This window comes from Saccopteryx bilineata, chromosome 10 (assembly GCF_036850765.1).
Source record: "Saccopteryx bilineata isolate mSacBil1 chromosome 10, mSacBil1_pri_phased_curated, whole genome shotgun sequence".
NCBI classification, from domain to species: Eukaryota; Metazoa; Chordata; class Mammalia; order Chiroptera; family Emballonuridae; genus Saccopteryx; species Saccopteryx bilineata.
The window spans coordinates 32,883,216-32,904,245 of record NC_089499.1 but is presented as its reverse complement, the minus strand read 5'-3'; the positions used below and the strand labels follow the sequence as shown (position 1 = coordinate 32,904,245).

Here is a 21,030-nt window from a genome sequence, read left to right as displayed (position 1 = left end):
GGTTTTTTTAAGACTATAAAAAATGACCAGCTATTTAAGGTCATAGATCAAAAGAGGACATCTTTTAAAGTCATAGATCAAATCAGTACAGAACACTGTGTGCTTTTCATGTAAGCCTGCTGGTGGCTAAACACTTTTGCTTTTTGACGGCTGAGAAGCTTCAAGATTGGGTGTGGACGTTTCCTAGACATGGAGATGAGGATTTTTTGTGGTTCCTGATTCTAATAAATTCCTGGGATGTGACTAGGTATGTTGTATTGACTAGGATCCCACCAAAGAAGGGTTTCAGTGGCATGGAATTATTGATGGCTTGTAACTTCCAGGAGTTCTAGACTAGCAGTGTGGTTAGAAGAAAAGAACCATGAGACTTCATAACTTGGAAGGCCACATCAGCCTATTTGTTTGTTAAATGTCAGTGAAAGAGTTTTGTTGCTTTTTTTTTCACCTTAAAAAAATTTTTTTTTGAGATATGGTTTACATATCATAAAGTTCACCCATTTAAAGTGTAAAATTCACCCACTTAAAATGGTTTTTAATATATTTACAGAAATTATACAACCATCAGCACAAATTTAGAACATTCTCATTGTCCTAAAAAGAAACCCTGTACCAATGATTGACTCCCTATTCTCGCTCCCCCCAAGGCAGTAACTGTTCTACTTCATATATTTAAATATCCTATTCTGGACATTTCATATCAATGGAATTATGCAATACATGGTCTATTCTATGATTGGCTTCTTTCACTTAACATAATTTCAGTGTTCGTCTGTGTTGTAGCATGTATCAGTACTTCATTCCATTGTGTGGATATATGCATTTTGTGTATGCATTCATCAGTTGATGAGCATTTGGATTGTTTTCATTATTAGGCTATTATCCATAATGCTCCTATAAACATTTGTGTACATGTTTTTGAGTGGACATATATTTTAATTTCTCTTGGGTATATATACCTAGGAGTGAAATCATTAGTTATATGATAACTCTGTTTAACATTTTCTTTCTTTTTTTTCCCTAAATGGGAGGAGGAGAGATAGGCAGACTCCACATGTGCCTCAACCAGGATCCACCTGGCAACCCCTGTCTGGGCCCAGTGCTCTGCTGATCTGGGGCCATGCTTGAAACTGAGCTATTTTTAGCACCTAAGGCGGAGGCTCCACAGAGCCATCTTTAGTGCCTGGGACTGATGTAGTTGAACCAATTGAGCCATTGTGCAGGAGGGGAAAGGAGAGAGAGAGAGAGAAGGGAGAAGGGTGGAGAAGCAGATGATTGTTTCTCCTGTGTGCCCTGACTGAGAATCAAACCTGGGATATCCACAGGCTGGGCTGATTCTCTACCACTGAGCCAACTAGCCAGGGCCTCTGTTTAACATTTTTAGCATTGCCAAACTCTTTTCAAAGTGGTTGTGCCGTTTTATAGTCCTAACACAATGTATAAGGGCTCCAATTTCTCCAGATTCTAACACTTGCTGTTGTCTTTTTGATTAGCCATCCATTCCAGTGAGTGTGAAGTGATAGCTGATTGAGATTGTGATTTGCATTTCCCTAATAACTTATGATGTTGAGCATCTTTTCATGTGTTTATTAGTCATTTCATATATTTTTGGAGAAATGTGTATTTAAATCTTTTGCCCATGGTTTTTGAGGTCTCTTTTTATCACTGATAAGAGGGTTTTTTTTTACATATTCTGTATACAAGTTCCTTATCAGATCTATGATTTGAAAGTACTTTCCCCTATTGTCAGTTGTCTTTTAATTTTCTTTCTTTTATTTTTCTTAATGTAAGAAATTTATTTAGAAAGTCACAGAAGTAGAAGTGAGCCAGCTGGGCTGCATGGGCTCAGGAAACAAGTTACAGACACAAAAGGGAGAGCCTTGGAGCTTAGGAGAGGGAGGGAAAGCAAATGATATGTACCTAAGGGAAAAAGCGGGGTGGGGGGCATGGGGTGTGCAGGGGGAGGTCTCTTTTAATTTTCTTGATGGGATCATTTATAGCATAGAGGTTTTAATTTTGATGCAGTCTAGTTCTCTATAACTTTCTTTTTTGTTGACCTTTGCATTTGGGTGTCTAAGTATTACCATGAAGAGTGACTCCTGCGGAAGTCTTCTAAGAGTTTATACTTTTAGCTCTTACATTTAAGTCTGTAATCCATTTTGTGTTAATTTTTGTATATGGTTGTAAGTTAGGGGTCAAACTTCATTCTTTTTATATGTGGATATTCATTTGTCCCAGCACCATTTGTTGAAAAGAGTATTGTTTTGCCATTGAATTGTGTTAGTGCCCTTGTTGAAAATCAACTGACCATAAATTTAAGCATTTATTTCTGGACTTGCAATTCTTTTTCATTGGTCTGTATGCCTGATTTTATTGGCAGTGGCAGTGTCTTCATTACTATAGCTTTATAGTAAGTTTTAATGATTCTGGGTTTCTTGAATTTCCATATTGATTTCATGATCAACTTGTCAATTTCTGCAAAGAAACAAGCTGGATTTCGATAGGTATTGCATTGAATCTGGAGATCAATTGGGGGAGTATTGCTATCTTAACATATACAGTCTCCCAATCCATGAGCATGAAATTTCTTTCCATTTATTTATATCTTTGATGTTTTTCAACAGTATTTTGTGGTTTTCATTGTATGTTTCATCATTTAAATTGTTCATAGCTGTCGTATGGAAGCGCAATTTATCTTTGTTATTGATCTTATACTGTATTCTGAAACCTTATTTGACCTGTTGATTAGTTTTATCTTCATAGTAAATTCCTTCAGATTTTCTGCATAATGTCATCTGCAACTTCTTTCTCTTTCTCTCCAATCTGGATGCCTTTTATTTATTTTCGTGCTTAATTGCTTTGGTTAGAAACTCTAGTACAATGTTAAATAGAAGTGGTAGGAGCAAACATCCTATCTTGTTTCCATTCTCAGGGGGAATGTTCAGTCTTTTACCATTAAATATGGTGTTAGCTGTGGATATTTTGTAGATGCCTTTTATCAGGTCAAGAGAGTTCCTATCTATTCCTAGTTTATTGAGTATTTTTATTATGGAAGGGTATTAAATATGTATTTTCAAATGAGATGACCATGTGGGTTTTGTCCTTTATTCTACTAAGTAGTGTATTTCATTGACTGATTTTCAGATGTTAAAACCTTTCTTATATTCCAGGGATTTTTGCACTTATATTCACAAGGAATATTGATCTCTAGTTTCCTTTCTTGTGATATCTTTCTCTGGTTTTGATATTAGGGTAATAGTAATAGTGGCCTCATAGAATGAGTTGGGAAGTGTTCTTTTCTATTTTTTGGGAGAGTTTGTGAAATATTAGTATTAATTATTCTTTAAATGTTTGGTGGAATTCATGAGTGATAACTCCCAAACCCGTATTTTTTGTTCTAAAACTAGTAATTCGTTTCATTTGCTTTGGGTCTGTCCAGACTTTGTTTCTTTTTGAGTCCTGTTTGGTCGTTTGTATTTTTCTGGGAATGTGTCCATTTCATCTAAGTCATCTAATTTATGGTCAAACAGTTGTTCAAAGAATTCCCTTATGATCTTCTATTTTTGTAAGGTTGATGATGTTCCTTCCATCTGTCATTCTTGATTTTAGTCATTTTATCTTTTCTGTGTATTTTCTTAGTCTAGCTAAAAGTTTGTCAATTTTGTTTATCTTGCTGCCTACTTTTAAAGTTGCTTCAACAGTAATAATTTACCTTTCCTTTAGGATTGATTTCTTTATCCCAGGAGTCTCTGTGGTTGGCGGGTTCTCGATATGTTCCAGCCCCAGACTGCTAGAGCAAGAGAGAGTGATAGAACTGGCAGTGAAGTACACGGACCATCCTCCTGCTCTCTGGATTCACAATCAGGTGAGCACATCTCTTTAAACGTGCAGATTAGAGCATCTCTGCCTTCCACAGAATTTGTGTTCAGCTCACTTAATCTCAGAAGCCTGGGCATAAGTGAGAGGTGCGCATGCTCACAAAGAGCCTGGTGCACCCGGAATCCAGACTCCAAAGGGCAGTGAAGCAGGCTCTTTTTGGTGCGTTAAAGATGGCTCAGAGATAACTTTGGCATCTGGAAATATCTTCTGGGTCACCAAATAGTATTTAGTTGAATATGCTGTAGGAGTAAACATTTTACTCTATAAGTAAGGTTTTGGAAATTGGCTCTACAAATCAGATTATTTTGTCCTAATCATCCTAAATAAAGGGAATTAAACTATCATTCTGTCATTATTTGGCGGGAAAATGGTCCCCGATCACATACTGCTCATGCCCAGAGCTGAGCACCGCTAAGTCTGTGTGCCACTGCCTCTCCATTTCAGTCTCTCGAGAGCTCTTCCCCGGGATTCTGGGAGGGAATCCACATTTGCTACTCACAGCTCATGCTTCCTCACGGACTCAAACAGTCCTCCATAAGCTGCGTGTCATCCCTGCCAGAACTCTGATAACACAGATTATCAGAATGAGCTCAGAGCAGATCAGTTCATTTGTCTTCTTAGTTTTTGACCCTTGTTTGTTTTTCCCCTTCATTTCAGTGTGCCCACTTGATCAATGACCCGTTCCAGCCGGTGTTTTCTTGTCCCTTTACCACAAAAGAATGCACTAGGACAAATATTGTAGATATAAATAAACTGATTTTTAAATGTATATTGAAGGACAAAGGAACTTGAATAGTAAAACAATTTTGAAAGAAAAAGACTAAAATGGGAGGAATTAATATTGTTCAAATTTAAAATTAAAATAAAGTTATGGTAGGTCCTATCCAGATTGCTCAGTGGATAAAGCATTGACCTAACATTCCAGAGGTCATGGGTTTGACCCCTGATGATGGCACATATGAGAAGCAATCAGTAGTACACAAGTAAATGAAACAACTAAGTGGAATGAATGGATGCTTCTCTCTCTCCCTCTCTCCCTCCCATTTCCTCTCTTCCTATCAAATCAATGGAAAATGGAAAAATTGAAATAACAAAGCTGCAGTAGTCAAAATGGTGTGGTATTGGTACAGGGATAGACACACAGACCAGTGAACAGAATAGAGTTCAGGAATAGCCTGTCATACACATGGCCGTTTGATTTTTGACAAAGGTATTAAAGAAATTCAGTGGAGAAAGGATAACCTTTTCAACAAATAGTGTTTGAACAATTGTATAGCCACGTACAAATAACCTCTTATACTTTATATTAAAGATTAAATCAAAATATGTTGTAGATTTAGGTATAAAAGATAAAACTGTACAAGTTTTCGAAGAAAGCACAGGGAGTATTCTGAACTTGAATTGGGGTGGCAGAGAGTTCTTAGACATGACGCCACAAGCAAGAGCCGTGGGCGTCTGATACAGAGACTTCATCAAAGGCTGAAGCTTTTTCTGCAAAGACATTGCTAACGACTTAAAAAAACAAGCTTCAGATTAGGAGAAAGTATTTGCAATTTAGATATACAGCAAAGAACTTGTATCCAGAATATATAAAGAACTCTCAAAAATCAGCAAAACAAAAAACAATTTTAAAATGGTCAAAGGATTGCAGAGACACTTGTCTAAAAAGGATATAAGGATGGCAAATACGCAATGAAAAGATGTTTAATATCTTTACTATTAATTATTAGGGTGTAGGGTAAAACCATGTATTGTGGGATATATCATATCTACAGACCTATTAAAATGACTAAAATTAAACATACTGATAATGCCAAGTGCTGACAAGCTGTGGATCAACTGTAATTCTGTTATATTGCTAACAGGAATGCAGGGTACTAGAGCCATTCTGGAAAGCATTTCAGCAGTTCCATGTAAAATTAAATATACACTTACCGTAGGACCCAGCAGCACGCCTCCTCGGTGTTTATGCAGAGATATGAGAGCTCTAGTTCTGTGGAAGCCTGTATGTGAATGTGTATAGTGGTGCTGTTCATAATTAACAAAAATTGGAAACACCCTAGCTATCCCTCAGTTAGCAAATGGATAAACTGTGATGCTTTCGTACACTGTATTGTTACTCAGCAGTAAAAACAGTGAAATCTTTGCTGATGGCACACAACTTGGTTGCATCGCAGAGGCATTATGTTGTCTGAAAGAAGCCAGTCTCAAAGGTTATGTGCTGTGTAATCCCATTCGTGTCACATGCTGGAAAACAAAGCACAGTGACAGAAAACAGATAAGTGGCTCACAGGGGTGGGGGGGGAGCATACAGGGATAGCACAGGGGCGTTTTTGGGGCTGAAGGAACTATTTTAGAGCTTGATTCTGGTGATAGTTACATAGATGTTTGTATGTGTTAAAGTTCATAGAAGTGTGCAACGGAAAACAAAAATAATTTAAAAAACAAAAAGTTTTTAAGTCTGGGGGAGCATTAAAATGTGTTCTTTTGATTTACATGTCAAGTTGTGTCTGTTACAATAACCCCTGGTTGCTTGCCTGGCATTTCCATTGTAAATGTATCCTGCCTCATGTTGGTCCTCTGACCTTTGGAGTTCTTCCTTCAGTGTGGCCTCAGCTACACCCTTCCTTTTGAGATTCTCTGTGGATATTCACCCATCGCTATCTCTAGGCTACATCCTGAATCTCTAATATGCCGCAGGGGGTGTCAGCAAGGTGCTCACGTGTCCCGTGCTCACTGTTAAAGTGCGTGGAGCCCATCCTGCTCCTAGTGCTCCCAGCCCCTCCAGTTGTCAGCCTCCCTCTTGACCTGACCTGGTCCTGCTCCATAGCTCCCTGCTTGGTTTCATGCCTCATTGGCATTTCAATGAAGGAACTTATTCTTACAGGCTGGAGAAAATCTGCAAGTGGCGTTGCTTGAATGCACATCCTAATTGTAGTGCTTGCTCCTCACTGCCCAGTGGGAGTTGCAAACAGCCTTTATGAAGTCAGATTTTTCTTGGAACCATTCTCAGATGGCTGTATTCCTCCTGAGAATTTGTCTCATTAAGCTATTAGAGTGGACAATGGAGGCGTGTGAGTGTCTGGGTGGCAGCAGGCTGCCTTGCTGGGACATGGGAGAAAGTGCCATAAATGTCTTCCTTTATTTTATCTGCTTTGGCTCAAACTCCTGGCAAGGTAGAGGGTTCTGGACAGCTATTGTGTGTCTGCTTCAGTTGCCGTGGAAAAGTTGTTTATTTCACAAGTAGAAAATCTATACCCAAATTAGATGCATTGCTGTATAATTGAAGGTAATAGCTTTTTACTCCCTCCCACATTGTACTGTACAGGCTGTGAGTCTGTGTTCATGCTACACTGGCAGTTTTTATTGATCAACAAAAGACAAAGATGGCTTTTGATTCCTTCCAGATGCTCACAAATTAGAAGACAGATCTCCTGAAGATTATTTTGTCACTAAGGAGACGACAGGCTTCTTGAGTACTGTCTTTCCCTGGGGCACGTTTTCTTGCCAACTTTAGGGTTGAAAATACTGTGGTTTCTAAAAACAATAACCTACAGGCTTTGCTTGTTGTCATTACTAACCATGCTGAAGATGACCACTGGAGAGAATTATTCCTGTCTCATTTCTTAGTCTCTTTCACTCCTAGGTTCTCAGAGATAAAAAGTAAGTGTACAGGCAAACAGGAGGGGGAGGCAGGGTACAGAGAGATCAAATCCATTGTTCTGTTAGGCAGAGACTTTGGTATCATAAACTCTATTTTCAAGACTTGAAAGGAAGGAGTATTTTAAAGCACTCTGGTAGCCAGCCTGGGGATCCCTACGTTTTAGTTATTATTAACAGAGTGCTTCCTTGCTCCTAATTTCTTTTGTGAAAAATGGAAACCACTTATCATCCTCATGTAAAAAATCTCCTACATATTTAACATTGTTAAGTTCAGATTTATTTTTTCCCTCAGAGAAAGGATTTTCATTCATTTAACAGTTCTTTACCAAAAAGGACCTGTTTTGTGAATTCAAATAATTTTCCATATTTTTCTTAGATTTTCCTCAAAGATTAACTCTTCTTACATTGGAGAGCCCCAGATTAAATTCACGTCAAAAGTACTTCCTGCCTGCCCGCCACGTGAAGTGTGAATGCTAGGTTTGGTCTTCAGAAAACACCAGGTCCGTTATTCTTGGGCGGGAGTTCAGCTAGATGACTGATGTCAGGATCATGTAATGAGCGAACCTATTCTCTTAATATAAATTTATTTATTTCTAGATTCTGCTTTTAGTGACAGGAAAGAAAGAAGCAGGTACCCCAGTGCTTTCCTTCCCAAATACCTTCTCACATGGAGCTGAGTTCCCACAGGGAGCCCACCCTCCCCTCCCCCGTGCCCTGTCGTGGCACCGCAGCCCGGGGGGTGAGCAGGGCGGGTGCTGGCACCCATTTTCCAGAGGCGGCAGCAGGGGCTCAGAGAAGTAAAGGCACTTGCTGGATTTTGTGGAGGCTATGATTAAAATTCAGTCTTATGGCTCCTACATATTGCATTTTTCCTCCAAACTAGGTGTTTTCAATCCTGTCAGAGTCAATGGCCCCTTTCTAGAACTGTTCTGAAATGAAATTTTAAAATAATGTTATCAACCCATAAATTCTTTTTTTTTTTTTTTTACAAAATGCCTCAGATCATTACAAACCAGTTTTCACCTAAGAAGTCTATGCTGGGCAGTCATGAGTTTTGTAGATAAGGATGTGCTTCTAAACTGGCTCTCTGAGTAAGAAAAGTGCTACTTTCTGTGCTGTGAACACTTCCACGATGGCTGATTTCAAACTACCAGTAGATACTGGCTCACACACTTCCTGTACATTTAACCATCCGCTTGGTAGGGCCAGCTCCAGAACACCGCTGACTGCACAGGACAGCTAGCAGCTCTGGCCCTGCCCTCGAAGTTCCAGTTGGGTTCTCCAAATCATTGTGACTATAAAAAAGTGTCACAAGAACATATAGAAAAAAAGAAAAGAAAAAAGAATGTCACTACAAGTTTCTGAAACACCAGTGTCACCCCAGTGAAGAACCAGTGCATTCAGTTCTGATTGTGTTTCTGGTGTAATTGACTTCACAGAACTGTAGGCACTTGACCTGCGTGGGTGGATGTGCTGCTCACCCCCAGGTGTGAAGCCTAAGGCTTCCTGTTTTTGCTGCTCTAGGGAGAAAGGAACAGTGCTTGTCGGTGCCTCAGTGCTGACACTGGCCTCTGCCTGTGCGGCAGGTCTGGCTGTGCCCTCCTGGTGACTAGGAGGAAGCCCCCAGTGCCCACACTCAGCTCTGATAAGTCCACGGTAGCTGCAGTTAGTGACACTTGCTCCATCGGGCCTCTCTCAGCTCCATGGCTTTGATCAGAACAGGAGTGGCACTCAGAAAAAGAACCTACTTTAGAGCTGTCCCCTGTGCTCTTTTCACAGCCCAGTTCCTCACCCGTGTAAGTTAACAAATGGCAGAATTCTTCGAGCAAGTCTCCTTTCCCCCGTGCCGGACTGCCTGTGCAGTACAGATGCACAAAGGCAGAGTAGCACATGCCTATGTAATGGACAAGTGGGATCAGTTCATGGGGCCCTGGGAAACTCGGGAGCAAGCTGTAAAAATAGTCCTAAATACTGATAAAAATGCCAGAGGTAGGTGCAGTCAGTTTCACTAAAGAAGAACATTTGACTTAAGACCTGTGCTACAAAGGACTCAAGGATCTTTTCTTTCCCGCCTTAGTGTACACTTGACTCTGAAGTGGCCGTGAGAGTGGGTGGAGAGTTCTTCTTTGACCCTCAGCCTGCAGATGCGTCTAGGAACCTCGTGCTGATTGCAGGAGGAGTCGGAATTAACCCTCTGCTCTCCATCCTGCGACACTCGGTGGATCTCCACAGAGAACGGGCAGATAAAGGGAGTGGATATGAGATAGGCACAATAAAACTATTCTACAGTGCCAGAAACACCGGCGAGCTCCTGTTTAAGGTAAGGGAGGAGGAGTGTGTGTCTCAGCTCGCTGGGAGCAAACGTGTCATGGTGTTAATTGTCCACAGAACTTGACTCTTCAGTTCTGCCTTCTCTGCAGTAGTTCAAACAAAAGGCCTTAATCTAATCATGTTCAAGTGAGAACCAACACATCCTGCCAAGGACAGTTAAACTGGCTAGTATGGAGGCTCCCGGTGACAGGAAGTGATAGGGCACGTCTGGTGGGCTTGAATATGGAGGCGGATGAACAGGAAGGTCGCCATGGCCCTGAGACTCTGCAGTGGTAGTTAACCTGGTCCCTGCCGCCACTAGTGGGTGTTCCAGCTTTCATGGTGGGCAGTAGTGGAGCAACCAAAGTATAAATAAGAAGATAGATTTAACTATAGTAAGTTGTTTTATAAAGATTTATTCTGCCAAACTTAGCGAAAATCCGACATAAAGTACTTGGTAAGTAATTATTATTATATGCTTTAACTTGCTGTAACTCTGCTTTATAAATTTTATAAAGTAAAGTTACTTCCCTACTTTATAAATCACCATTGCTGTGGAACCGGTGGGCAGTTAGAAAATTTTACTACTAACAGAGATACAAAAGTGGGCGGTAGGTATAAAAAGGTTGACTGCCGGGGAGTGACGTCACGGAAATGGCGCCGTGAGCAGCGCGTCCGACAGCTCTCCCCTAAATCACAACAAATTTATCAACTAGAAACAGAAAAATTTATCCTCGGAGCATTCCGGAGTTCCACACAAACTGATAGCGAAAGGACTGTTATCACTTGAATCTGAGAGACGAGGGTGTGGAGGAATCGACCACAGGGACGTTCTTTCAAACCGCAAGGAAGTGCGCCTGTGGTGAGTCAGCCCATATACTTGGGAACCGCGAGCCGCCGCGAGCGGCCGACACGAGCCGCCGCCGCCGCCGCGAGCCCCCGCGAGCCGCCGCCGCGAGCGGAGCGGCCGCCACGAACTGCCCCCGCGGCCGCCATGAGCCACCGCGAGCAGCCGCGCGCGCGCGCCCGGTCCGGTTGAGCACCGCTGACGTTCCCAGCGGCCCACACACTGCGAGTGGGGGTCGCTGGCCACCGGTGCCCGGAGCGCCCCATTCGCGCGCGTGCCTTGGGCATTCCACGCGCCCAGGGCGCCCTGCTGGCCCGCACACCCAGGAGGCTCCATTATCCTGCGCCTGGTGCGGTCCAGCCGCCAGCGGCGGGGCGAGCGGGAGAGACTTGGGAGATTCTCTCCGTGGGCGGGGCACCTCACCCAGCCATTCAAGCTAACAATCAAGCGTTGGGGGAGGGGCGCGCGCAGGCAGCCTAAAATACCTTCGGAAGCACAGATGCGACCCAATCACTGAAATTAGCTTAACCCATGAAATCTGCGCACCCTCGGTTCTAATTGATAAGATCTCTCTCAATTCAGCGTTCCAAGACAAGAGGCGTGAGATTTTTTAGTGCCTCTCGCTAAAGGGGCGGGGGCAACTTCTGATTAATAGAGCCTCCATATTTAGGGATAAACGCTAACAAGAAGGACTTGGCAGATAATAAGTTCTATACTACACTAGTCGTAAGCAGAGACTAGTGCCTCTTCTTCCCTGCAAAAACAGGCTACAAAGTGTGGAAAGCCTGGGTTGAGAGGTCCAACTAAATGATAGGCGCTGAACAGTCACCTTGACAACAATTGACTCCCACCCACGCCTGATTACACTGGAGGCCCTGACTGTCAGAGCCTTTCCCAAAGCCTTGCACTGAGTGGGGATAGAGTGTGGATTTCCCAGTTCTTTGAGCCTCTTACTCCCCAGGCAGAAGCAGTTGCAGCCTTATAGCTGGATCACCAGGCTGCTAATTCAGAAAGGGGGGACTAGGAGAGAGAATCCAGGAAAGCAAACTCTCTCATCGTTGGACCCTGCAAACGCCAACAAGCCTTTACTTCCAGCAAGACTAAAGCCAATTATATGACATTGCCATAGAATCCCATCAACTGCAAATCCCTACCTAAGAGTGACACAGGGGCAGAGCCTGGGGTACAGAGTCACCGACCAGGAAGAGGGAGAGAAAAGAAAAAGGAAGAAGTTAACCTCTCAAAATCAAGAAAAACCCACAGACTTTACAACTTGATCCACTAATTTTTTTTGTTGTTGTTGTTGTTTGTTTCTTCTATCTTTTTGCCTTTATTTCCTCCACCTCGGTCCTTCTATTCTCTGCCCATCTTATGCTTCCCCTTTCTTGAACTACACTACCCATGAGTGTTGCATTTTATTTTTCTTCTTCATCCTCACCCTCCTTTAAGGTTATACTCCAAAACACTTAACTCTCACTCTCTCCTCTTTTTTTTTTTTTTTTTTTTTTGTCTTGCTTTATTTTGTTTTTTTTCTCTTCCTATTTTATTTCTTCCTTCGTTTTTCTCTTTTTCTTATTTTTTCCTTTCTATTCGTTTTTTCTTTTCTCATTTTACTTTCCTCCCATATAATCCTCAATCACGAACAAATTAGTTAATTTGGGACTCAAGGCTTTTTTTTGGCTTTATTTCTCTTTTTTGCTTTTGTTTTTATTTTTTTTCTTGTTTGTTTATTTTTGTGGCATTTTGGGTCCTCCCAACCCAAGGTCTCCATTGTATTTAGTCTTCGCTCCACTTAATACAACAGATTTTTACTTATTATTTTTATTTTTTCTTCTTTATTATTCTTTTTTGGTCCTTTTTTCTGGTTCCCTCTTATCCCTCTCATTATATCTCTTAGTTGACCATCACATACAAGCAAATCATCTTATGCTTGTCTAAGATTTTCTTCCTTTTTTTTTTTTTTTTTTTTTTGCATTTAGTAGGTCCCTACTCCCTTTTTTTGCCCCTTGAACTCTTCACCCCAAATCAGGCCCTCCATTATAGGCACGATATTTCCCTGAGGAGGGGAGAGGAGGGAAAGAGAAGAGAGAAAAAAAGGGGGAAATAATAAATTACTACTGTTTTTTTTGTGGGGTGTTTTACCCTATTTTTTTTTTTACTCTTTATTAATTCTAATTAGTGCTATCAATAAGACCACCCTCAGATGCCGATAAGAAAGAGGAAATCGAATATTATGGATACAAAAGAAAGAGAGGTAACACAAATAGATGTGGAAAAATCTATGGAGAAAAGACTTAACATATTGGAAGCCTTGGAACTAAATGACAGAGAATTTAAAATAGAAATCTTAAAAATACTCAGAGATATACAAGAAAACACAGAAAGGCAATATAGGGAGATCAGAAAACAACTCAATGAACACAAAGAATATATTACCAAGGAAATTGAAACTATAAAAACAAATCAAACAGAAATGAAAAACTCAATTCACGAGCTGAAAAACGAGGTAACAAGCTTAGCTAACAGAACAGCCCAGATTGAAGATAGGATTAGTGAAATAGAAGACAAACAACTTGAGGCACAACAGAGAGAAGAAGAAAGAGACTCAAAAATAATAAAAAACAAGAAAGCCCTACAGGAATTGTCTGACTCCATCAGAAAGAATAACATAAGAATAATAGGTATATCAGAGGGAGAAGAGAAAGAAAATGGAATGGAGAATATACTCAAACAAATAATAGACGAGAACTTCCCAAGCCTGTGGAAGGAACTAAAGCCTCAAATTCAAGAAGCAAACAGAACACCGAGTTTTCTTAACCCCAACAAACCCACTCCAAGGCACATCATAATAAAGATGACACAAACCAATGACAAAGAAAAAATTCTCAAGGCAGCCAGGGAAAAGAAGAGTACAACATATAAAGGAAGGCCTATTAGATTGTCATCAGATTTCTCAGCAGAAACTCTACAAGCTAGAAGAGAGTGGACCCCAATATTTAAAGCCCTGAAAGAGAGGAACTTTCAGCCAAGAATACTATACCCATCAAAGCTATCCTTCAAGTATGAAGGAGATATAAAAACATTCACAAATACAGAAAAGATGAGAGAATTTATCAACAGAAAGCCCCCACTCCAGGAAATATTAAGGGGGGTTTTCCAACCAGATTCAAAGAACAAAAGAAAACAACACCACAAGTAACAGCTCCACCAAGAACACAATAAAACCAAACTTAAACTGTGACAACAAAGGAAAAAAAGGGGGGAGAGGATGGAGATTAACAGTAGCAAAGGATGATGAAGTGCAGAAATACTTATAAGATAGGGTACTACAATGAATATGGTAGGTACCCTTTTCATTACTTAATGGTAACCACCCTTAAAAAAACCACCACAAAAACACTTGACTTAAAAAAGGTAGCAACAGAGGAAAGAAGTATGGAACACAAACAAACAAAATCAAATGATAGAAAAACAAAAGAGAAGAATCAAACTAGATACAAAACTAACAGAAAGCAATTTATAAAATGGCAGTAGGGAACCCACAAGTGTCAATAATTACACTAAATGTAAATGGATTAAACTTACCAATAAAAAGACACAGAGTAGCAGAATGGATTAAAAAAGAAAATCCAACTGTATACTGCCTACAAGAAACACATCTAAGCAACAAGGATAAAAACAAATTCAAAGTGAAAGGCTGGAAAACAATACTCCAAGCAAACAACACCCAAAAAAAAGCAGGCGTAGCAATACTCATATCTAATAATGCTGACTACAAGACAGAAAAAGTACTCAGAGACAAAAATGGTCATTTCATAATGATTAAGGGGAAGTTGAATCAAGAAGACATAACAATCCTTAATATATATGCACCAAACCAAGGAGCACCAAAATATATAAGACAGCTACTTATTGACCTTAAAACAAAAACTAACAAAAATACAATCATACTTGGAGACCTCAATACACCGCTGACGGCTCTAGATCGGTCATCCAAACAGAGAATCAATAAAGATATAGTGGCCTTAAACGAAATACTAGAACACCTGGATATGGTAGACATCTACAGGACACTTCATCCCAAAGCGACAGAGTATACATTTTTCTCTAGTGTACATGGAACATTCTCAAGAATTGACCATATGTTGGGCCACAAAGACAATATCAGCAAATTTAGAAAAATTGAAATTGTACCAAGCATATTTTCTGATCATAAAGCCTTGAAACTAGAATTCAACTGCAAAAAAGAGGGGGAAAAACCCACAAAAATGTGGAAACTAAACAACATACTTCTAAAAAATGAATGGGTCAAAGAAGAAATAAGCGCAGAAATCAAAAGATATATACAGACAAATGAAAATGAAAATACGACATATCAGAATCTCTGGGATGCAGCAAAAGCAGTGATAAGAGGAAAGTTCATATCACTTCAGGCCTATATGAACAAACAAGAGAGAGCCGAAGTAAACCACTTAACTTCACACCTTAAGGAACTAGAAAAAGAAGAACAAAGACAACCCAAAACCAGCCGAAGAAAGGAAATAATAAAAATCAGAGCAGAAATAAATGAAATAGAGAACAGAAAAACTATAGAAAAAATCAATAAAACAAGGAGCTGGTTCTTTGAAAAGATCAACAAAATTGACAAACCCTTGGCAAGACTCACCAAGGAAAAAAGACACAGGACTCAAATAAATAAAATCCAAAATGAAAGAGGAGAGATCACCACAGACATCATAGATATACAAAGAATTATTGTAGAATACTATGAAAAATTATATGCCACCAAATACAACAATCTAGAAGAAATGGATAAATTCCTAGAACAATACAACCTTCCTAGACTGAGTCATGAAGAAGCAGAAAGCCTAAACAGAACAATCAGCAGGGAGGAAATAGAAAAAACTATTAAAAATCTCCCCAAAAATAAAAGTCCAGGCCCAGACGGTTATACTAGTGAATTCTATCAAACATTCAAAGAAGACTTGGTTCCTATTCTACTCAAAGTCTTCCAAAAAATTGAAGAAGAAGCAATACTTCCAAACACATTTTATGAGGCCAACATAACCCTCATACCAAAACCTGGCAAGGATGGCACAAAGAAAGAAAACTACAGACCAATATCTCTAATGAATACAGATGCTAAAATACTAAACAAAATACTGGCAAACCGAATACAACAACATATTAAAAAAATAATACATCATGATCAAGTGGGATTCATCCCAGAATCTCAAGGATGGTTCAACATACGCAAAACGGTTAACGTAATACACCATATCAACAAAACAAAGAACAAAAACCACATGATCTTATCAATAGATGCAGAAAAGGCTTTTGATAAAATACAACACAATTTTATGTTTAAGACTCTCAACAAAATGGGTATAGAAGGAAAATATCTCAACATGATAAAGGCCATATATGATAAACCATCAGCCAACATCCTATTAAACGGCATAAAACTGAGGACTTTCTACCTTAAATCAGGAACAAGACAGGGTTGTCCACTCTCTCCACTCTTATTCAACGTGGCGCTAGAAGTTCTGGCCAGAGCAATCAGACAAGACAAAGAAATAAAAGGCATCCATATCGGAAAAGAAGAAGTAAAGCTATCACTTTTTGCTGATGATATGATCCTATACATCGAAAACCCAAGGACTCCACAAAAAGATTATTAGAAACAATAAACCAATACAGTAAGGTCGCAGGATACAAAATTAACATACAAAAGTCCATAGCCTTTCTATATGCCAACAATGAAATATTAGAAAACGAACTCAAAAAAATAATCCCCTTCACGATTGCAACAAAAAAAATAAAATACCTAGGAATAAACATAACAAAGAACGTAAAGGACCTATATAATGAAAATTACAAAGCATTGTTAAGGGAAATCGAAAAAGATACAATGAGATGGAAAAATATTCCTTGTTCTTGGATAGGAAGAATAAATATAATCAAAATGGCCATATTACCCAAAGCAATATACAAATTTAATGCAATTCCCATCAAAATCCCTATGAGATTTTTTAAAGAAATGGAACAAAAAATCATCAGATTTATATGGAACTATAAAAAACCCCGAATAGCCAAAACAATCCTAAGGAAAAAGAATGAAGCTGGGGGCATTACAATACCTGACTTTAAACTATATTATAGGGCCACGATAATCAAAACAGCATGGTATTGGCAAAAAAATAGACACTCAGACCAATGGAACAGAATAGAAAGCCCAGAAATAAAACCACATATATATGGTCAAATAATCTTTGATAAAGGGGCCAACAACACACAATGGAGAAAAGAAAGCCTCTTCAACAAATGGTGTTGGGAAAACTGGAAAGCCACATGCAAAAGAATGAAACTCGACTACAGCCTGTCCCCGTGTACTAAAATTAATTCAAAATGGATCAAAGACCTAAATATAAGACCTGAAACAATAAAGTACATAGAAGAAGACATAGGTACTAAAATCATGGACCTGGGTTTTAAAGAACATTTTATGAACTTGACTCCAATGGCAAGAGAAGTGAAGGCAAAGATAAATGAATGGGACTACATCAGAATTAAAAGTTTTTGCTCAGCAAGAGAAACTGATATCAAAATAAACAGACAGCCAACTATATGGGAACTGATATTTTCAAACGACAGCTCAGGTAAGGGCCTAATATCCAAAATTTACAAAGAACTCATAAAACTCAACAACAAACAAACAAACAATCCAATAAAAAAATGGGAAGAGGACATGAACAGACACTTCTCCCAGGAAGAGATACAAATGGCCAACAGATATATGAAAAGATGCTCAGCTTCATTAGTTATTAGAGAAATGCAAATCAAAACTACAATGAGATACCACCTCACTCCTGTTAGATTAGCTATTATCAACAAGACGGGTAATAGCAAATGTTGGAGAGGCTGTGGAGAGAAAGGAACCCTCATTCACTGTTGGTGGGACTGTAAAGTAGTACAACCATTATGGAGGAAAGTATGGTGGTTCCTCAAAAAACTGCAAATAGAACTACCTTATGACCCAGCAATCCCTCTACTGGGTATATACCCCAAAACCTCAGAAACATTGATACGTGAAGACACATGTAGCCCCATGTTCATTGCAGCACTGTTCACAGTGGCCAAGACATGGAAACAACCAAAAAGCCCTTCAATAGAAGACTGGATAAAGAAGATGTGGCACATATACACTATGGAATACTACTCAGCCATAAGAAATGATGACATCAGATCATTTACAGCAAAATGGTGGGATCTTGATAACATTATAAGGAGTGAAATAAGTAAATCAGAAAAAAAACAAGAACTACATGATTCCATACATTGGTGGAACATAAAAATGAGACTAAGAGACATGGACAAGAGTGTGGTGGTTACCAAGGGTGGGGGGGGACGGAGGACATGGGAGGGAGGGAGGGAGAGAGTTAGAGGGAGGGGGAGGGGCACAGAGAACTAGATGGAGGTTGACGGAGGACAATCTGACTTTGGGCGAGGGGTTTGCAACATAATTTGATGACAAAATAACCTAGACATGTTTTCTTTGAATATATGTACCCTGATTTATTAATGTCATCCCATTACCATTAATAAAAATTTATTAAAAAAAAAAAAAAAAAAAGGTTGACTGCCCTTGCAAGAGTCAAGAGATGCACAAGTGGGCTCATGTGTTATGGGAGGAGGTGAGATGGATGTGGTTGGGACGCAGCTGGGTAAATGAAACCCCATCAGACATTTGATAGAGAAGACTTTCACTCTGGGTTGCTTTGCAGCTGCAAGGATGAACAAAAGAAGAGAAACAGTTAAAAGACAAAACTGTGGTCAGTGAAACTGCTGCTTAATTGCCAAGGCTTGAGAAAAAAGAAAAAGAAAAAACTCCCGGAGAGTTAGTAATATGCTTGTTAGCATATTCAGATTTCAATTAAAGCCAAATAGCCCTGTGTGCTCTGAATGCTCTGGCCTGCTAGGCTGCAAACAATATCTCCCTAAGTAGAGCGCAGGGGCGACAGACGTGTGTGGAATGGGGGGAGAGGAGAGGCGGCAGTGGTTGTGCACATCTGTTTTGATTTTTTAAAATTGTGTGACCAAATATGTTTGACATTCCAGAAAAATATCCTTAGTTTTGTAAATGAATTTCCCGAGAAGATTGCCTGCCATTTGCATGTGACAAAGCAGACTACACAAATCAGTGCCGATCTCAAGCCATACATCACGGGTAAGTCCCCTGAAGATGTTTTGACTATCTCCACATAGCTATCTGGGGGACATGCCATTTGGGTGAATGTAGATGCTTTATTGTTTGGAGTTGCGGGCTGGGAATGTCACTACCTAGGGAATTGAGAGGTGATTCATCATGGAAAAAATAAGGAGAGATTTAGTTGGATTTACTTAGTATATACAGTTTTCCTAATGCCCATATTAAAAATTTATTTTCCACATTTTTTTAGGGAAGCTTTGCATCATCACTATAGTATGCATGCAAAGAATTTATATTCCAGCCTTGGCTGAATCAGTGCCATTTACCATTAATGGTAATTTAAATTACTTGTGGTTTCCTCTGCCTGGAAGCATTTTTGTCAAAACAGTTTCTTTGCTAAAGAAAGTTTTGAATCTCTACTAAAGCATAGTAAGGTCACTGCTCCTGTGTAAAGAGGGCATTACGAATAGCGTCCCACTTGACTTGACTTGGGCTTAGGAGACCTAGCCCCAGGTGCCAACTGGACCCGTCATGTGAAGGCCTCAAGACAAGACTGACTGAGCTTGAGTTACAGAAAATAAACACTGTTGCTGCATTGTGGTTAGTTCTTCCTTGTTTCAATCCAAACATGTCTGGCTTAATTTGGTGTTCATTCTGTTTCTTGGTAGAAGGAAGAATAACAGAGAAGGAGATAAGAGATCATATTTCTAAAGAGACTTTGTTCTATATTTGTGGCCCACCTCCGATGACAGACTTTTTCTCCAAGCAACTAGAAAATAGCCACGTCCCCAGAGAACACATTTTCTTTGAGAAATGGTGGTAGGGAGCGAGCAGAAGTAAAAAGAGAAGGTGGTGAGATGTGCTCAGGGCAGCGATATTGTGGTATGTGATTTGCAGCAGAATGAATTTACCTCTACTGTCTTATTTTTTTAAGGCTGTGAACTAAGTGACCTGCTGGAGAATAAAATAAAAACCAGCTGACTTAAATGATAAACTTTTTGCAACGACTTCATTCACTAAACTGTTTTGTACTGTATTGACTTTCTTTTATTAATAACTGATTATCTCATGATATACCTCGAATTGGTCAGTGTAGACTTTCCTCCCCCTGAGGCCAAAAAGAGACATATATTTAATCATATGAAAATGTGGTTTTGTGTGTGAAGTGTAGGCTATCTTAATTATTTGACAGCAGCCTTAATATTCAATAAACTTATAAGTTAAACACATTCTTAACAATGTGACTTTGGGAACTCTTTATACTTAGTGTCTTAGTAAATCCTTCCCTTGGTCTGTAGCCTTGTTTCTTGAGACCATCCAACTCAGGTTTGGAAACAGAAAATTGTTAGGAAAACTGCTTTTGGGAATTGAATATCTAGCGCATTTGCTTTAATGTTAACGAATATTTTAAGTATGTATCGTAATTGTTAGTTTCTTCTCAAATGAAACCCTTTCTGTGTTCTGTGCCTTGGCTGCCTGCCTCAACGCTCTGTGTAGAAGGCAGCTTCTTTTGGGGACAAAGGCATTGATGACTGCTGTGTTCCTCGTCTGCTCTGCCTCCAGTGGCTGTGCCGGCCAGCCATAGAAATGTGAGTATTGATTAGGGGGTATAGAGCCGTTTCCAAACCCTGCTCTTCTGCCTTTTGTTCCATTCCTTTGCCAGGGACGTTTCTGGCAGCAGCAGCTCCTCAACGCATATTGTTGAGTGACTGAAAGAAAGCAACTCACATCTAACTCCTTGCTGAGCCCGGGGTGGGGAGGCTGTCCCCAGGACGGGGAGAGAGAGTGGCATGGCCTCGACCCAAGGCTGCTCTGCTGAAACTGCTGGAAAGCAGACGGTAGTTCTTATCCTTGTGCAGATTTTTAAAAATCAAGAAGAAACCCATGAACTGAGTGGGAAACACTGAGGACACAGGGCGTGTGGGAAGCGGGACAGGTCAGTGCGGGAGACCCAGAGGCTCTGGTGGGGGAGCCTGTGCTTGCCCTGATGCGGGAGGACAGGCCACCCCGCCCCCTGTGTCGGCTGCAGCCTCACCCGGGCTTAGGGCTCCCCCACGTCCCTGATTGACGGGCCTGACGCAGGCGGGCAGCGCCGGTCCAGCCTCCATCCTTCAAATTCTGTCAA

The 21,030-nt window shown here is 40.1% G+C and overlaps 1 protein-coding gene across 2 annotated transcripts in view; it reads left to right on the top strand.

The window, feature by feature from the left end:
• The window catches only part of OXNAD1 (oxidoreductase NAD binding domain containing 1), a 44,493-nt gene extending 24,594 nt beyond the window's left edge, over positions 1-19,899 (top strand). For both annotated transcript variants that reach the window (XM_066244695.1, XM_066244694.1), the window contains 4 exons: positions 3,721-3,862; positions 9,617-9,859; positions 18,815-18,923; positions 19,574-19,899. In XM_066244695.1, the coding sequence (XP_066100792.1) occupies positions 3,721-3,862; positions 9,617-9,859; positions 18,815-18,923; positions 19,574-19,728 (649 nt within the window). In that variant the 3' untranslated portion in view covers positions 19,729-19,899. The remainder of the gene's footprint in view (positions 1-3,720; positions 3,863-9,616; positions 9,860-18,814; positions 18,924-19,573) is intronic.
• The last annotated feature ends 1,131 nt before the right edge of the window (positions 19,900-21,030 follow it).